The 4,071-nt window shown below is 58.4% G+C and overlaps 1 protein-coding gene across 1 annotated transcript; it reads right to left on the minus strand.

The window, feature by feature from the left end:
* Window positions 1–1,437: 1,437 nt before the first annotated feature.
* LOC140221489 (uncharacterized) lies at window positions 1,438–3,086 on the minus strand. Its single transcript, XM_072291178.1, has one exon. It carries the CDS (start codon window positions 2,700–2,702, stop codon window positions 1,641–1,643), a length of 1,062 nt encoding a protein of 353 aa, XP_072147279.1. The 5' UTR covers window positions 2,703–3,086; the 3' UTR covers window positions 1,438–1,640.
* Window positions 3,087–4,071: the final 985 nt, after the last annotated feature.

Below are 4,071 nucleotides of genomic sequence, written 5' to 3' on the forward strand. Positions count from 1 at the left end.
TTCTAATATTTAAAATGTTTGAATATATTTTTTAAAATATTGAATAAAAGCACAACCATGATACAAGGTCGTTCATCTAGCATATGTGCAATGCTAGTTTGTACAACCACAATACACACGCACGTGCACGAAAAACAACACAAGAAACACCCACATATCATGCATGATGGTCTTGCTAGTTTGGACCGATAGGATATTGGGCCTTCCTGGTTCTTGGGTTGTGCGATGATGATGTTTTCTATCTTCCACGAGATAGATAGAACCCCTTTGCTGTATATATTCCATATATCAATCAACATCTCCCGCCCCTCGCTTTTTTGAGACATCCATCGCCGCTACCGTTCACCTTGCCTTCCACGTAACGTGCACGGCGTGCTTGGAATCAGAATCATACGGTAACATTGATGCGACCATTTGTTGCTGCATACCGAAATGTACCTCCTTCATTTCGTCACCAACATTTGCGGGGCCCACACACACGCATTCATGTTCTCCAATTCATCCCACAAATCATTCGCACTGCTGGGCCTGCTGCTCGGTCACGGGACGGCTGTGCGTACGTACCAGGTCCATGGTCCAGGAGCCAGTGTCCGGAGCCTCAGGTTGGAGCTCGTCACGCTGGTCAGCGATTGGACAGCTGGAGGTCGATCAGCCAGGCACACTGGATCGCAATGCAACAACTAGCGCAACGAATTGCATTTATGCAACCGCAAAGCAACCGATGTTCAAGCAAGCAACGAATTTGAAAAAAGAAAAAAAAAACTTGAGGACGAAGCGAACGCCAACCGCAAGCACCTGCTGTCCGAGTAACGATAAGATAAAAGTGCATGCTTGGTTCATGTAGTACACAAGATTGCCATAGTTTGCCACAAAAATTTGCGAGCTTGATCAAGGGTTAGGCCGCAACGTAAACAGGCCCGAAATCTCTCATCTTCCACGCCCTCGGTTGAAATGCGATATTGTTTCCAAAGCCCTGCTTGGATTAAACCGAATACGACAAGATTCCTAGTACGTATCAGTATTGGCAACCAGCCAAAGCATGCACATCGACATCTCGAAGAGTTCTCCACACGGACCACGGAGGCGCGCGCAGAGAGCGGCGACAGGGGAAAGCGCGCAGTACAACGTACAATCTCTCCGTCACCAATCCGAATGTGCAGTGCCGTCATCACGTCGTCAGCGATCTGCGCCACCGCCCCTGCCCTAGATCTGTTCCGATGTCGCACCGGCGAGTCGTGCAGTAACGTCGTCTCTGATTCGCCAGCGACCTACCCTGCGCCTACCTCGACGCCAGGCTTTGATTGCCGCTCCACGGCCGGCATTGCGACTCCGGTCGCCGTCACGCCGCTGTCGGAGCGTAGGACTGGACAGCGCGCCGGCTACCGGCACGGAGCTCCGGCGGAAACGGCCGGCCATCTGCACGTACGTCGGAGAACGGGAGAAAAATGAGCAAGAACAAGAACAAATACGGCATTTGTCACGGTGAGCGAGCGGCAATGGCGGATAGCCTGCCATCTATGGTGGCACGGTAACGTCCGACAAGTTACTGAGCAAGTAACAAGACATAGTGAATGAGGGAAGAACGAAGCTAGAAGAGGAACAAGACGTGGGTGGGGAGGAGCTAGCTGCTAGCTTGATCCCTAGAGGAAGATGAAGCACTCCATGGCCACCGAGGGGTTCTGGCCCAGCGCAGCGCCCTCCTCGCCCTCCGCCACCTTCTTGCGCTCTCCTCCTAACCCGGCCAGTGCCGCCGGATGCTCGTCGCCGCCGTCTCTGACCCGCGGCCTGCTGGCTCGCTCGGGAGTGCCGTGCTCCTTCGCCGCCTTGCGCATCGGGCTCGCCGGCCGGTGGATCGCGCTGGGGGAGGCCGGTGCGCGCCTACTGCCCGTCGGGGAGTCCGACCGCCGCCCGGACCGCTCGCCGGGGTCCCGCCTGCTCAGCGCGCCGCCTCCTCCCCCGTAGCCGCCGGCATTAACGCCGTTGATGGCGGCGCTGAGGGAGCGCTTCGACGGCAGCGCCATGTCGGCTTCCCGCGCGGAGTGCGTCCGCCGGACGACGCTCTCGGCGGCGCGCCGCGCCGCGGACGGCGAAAACCGGCCGCTGCGGCACCCGATGCCGGACACCACCGGGGGATGCTCCCGCCGCGGCCGCGGCGCCGGCGGATGCTGCTGCCCGCCGCCCGGCTGCTGCCTCCTGTGCGTCGACGAGGGCGACGGCGACCTCGCGCGCCCGGTCCCGGCGCCTCCGCCGCCGCCCCTGGGCTTGCTCTCCCTCTCCCTCTCCTCCGGCGCCGTCCTCCCCTTCTTGGTGGGCGCGTCCGACACCGCCCTCTTCTCCGCCTCCCGCTCCACTCCGGGCTTCTGCAGCTTCGCCATCGCCTTCTCCTTCGCCGCCGACTCCACCGACGCGGTGTCGCTGGCGCTGCACGCCTCGGACGCCGCCTCGTCCGCCTCCGGCTGCTCCTTGCTCCGCTTGATCAGCTCCGGCTCCGGCGGCGGCGGCCTCGGCGGGCGCGGCACCGGCGTCTCGGACAGCACCACCTCCTTGACCTCCTCCTCCTCGACGTGCGCCTCCGCCACCGGCGGCAGCGCGTGACGAGCCGACTCCTTCTCCGCGGCCGGGAGCGGGGCCGCCACCTTATTGCCCCTGGCGCCGGCGCCGGCGCCGGCGCGGGCGGCCTTCTTGCTCACGCAGCTGCCCATGCCGAGTTCTCGACTGGGGATCGGAGCGGATGGGAGGTCCGGGTGAATGAGGTGGCGCTGGGCTCGGCTCAGCGATCGGTTGAATGCAACTGGAGCAGCAGCTGCATCTGCGCCCGCGTCGGCATGAGTGAGAGGGAGGGAGGGAATCGGATCGCGAATTGATGAAGGGCTATTATTCTCGGGGTCAACCACCTCGATTCCTCCTCTGCGAGCTCTCGATGCGGCGCTGTGGTAGCAGCTGCTGCTACGGGTGACAGACACTGTGCCTGGCTGCTCGGCTCATTAAACGGGAGTCAATTCGCGCGGCCACTGACCGATACCGACCGAGCTGGCGCCTTCACTTCGCTAACTCCTAGCTGCTGCTGTGCTGTTCCCTGGCTGCAACGAGAGATTTGGATCCCTTGTTGTTTAGCCTGCCTGGATGGGGGGGACTCATCTAGGGAGGATTACTGGTTGCCGATCTGACTCCCGCGCCATTTTTACTCGTCGCCGTCGAAGGTAAATACTCGTAGTACGAAGTTTGGCTCTTTTTTTTTTCAAAAAAGTGTTCAAAAACGTGATAAGAAAGGAGTTACGCTATTATTTGTGTCATTAGCATATGTTCACTCGTAAGGGAAATAGTAACTGCACTACCACTGCCCCTACCAAATGCAATCTTCCGAACATCTGTGCCTTGGCAGGTGCCGCGCTTGATCGGAACGGGTCATGCAACCGCAAACCGCGGCCGGCAAAGCACGTGCCATCTTGGTTGGAACAAATTAGTTGAGATACCCCTCGCGTGTCGCGCCTTGCGAGTCAACGGGATTGAAAATGGCGCCAATCTCTCTACTCTGCAGGCTGTAGCTGTGTGCTCTGCTGGACGACGTAAGATGCTTCGTCAGAGGCGCCGATAGGCGGTAGCCTTGGCGCGACCGAGCCGTGCGCAAGAACAACAGGGACCTGTGTCCGCGTGGGCCGGGACGAGCCGTATCCATCCGTCGTGACGCGCACCGACGACGACGACGGCCCCATTCGAGGCCCAGGCACAATTCGCGTCGGCCCATGTGTGCCGGTGTTCCGTGACGAAAGTATACACGGCCCATTGGACCCGGTAAAGTAACTACGCTCATTTGGCCCGTTTCGATTGAAGAGGTATACTGTCATTCTTTACCATCCTTCCTCATCGCATCGCATGATTACCGTGCTAACGTTTCGCAAGTGATGTTGTGCTTTTTCGGTCTTTATCACAAGTTTTTCTTCCTAGTGATGTCTTGTTTTTTCAGCCATTTTCACTTCCTGTGTTGCCTCTTATATTTGACTTCCCGACTGAAATCATATTTTCACCCACTTTTACTTATTTTTCTAACAGAAGCTTAGATGGCAGGACGTG

This window comes from Setaria viridis, chromosome 9 (genome assembly GCF_005286985.2).
Source record: "Setaria viridis chromosome 9, Setaria_viridis_v4.0, whole genome shotgun sequence".
In the NCBI taxonomy this organism is placed as follows: Eukaryota; Viridiplantae; Streptophyta; class Magnoliopsida; order Poales; family Poaceae; genus Setaria; species Setaria viridis.

Bases quoted from the DNA above. Each gene is read 5' to 3' on its own strand.
- LOC140221489 (XM_072291178.1), bottom strand. From the start codon at position 2,702: ATGGGCAGCTGCGTGAGCAAGAAGGCCGCCCGCGCCGGCGCCGGCGCC.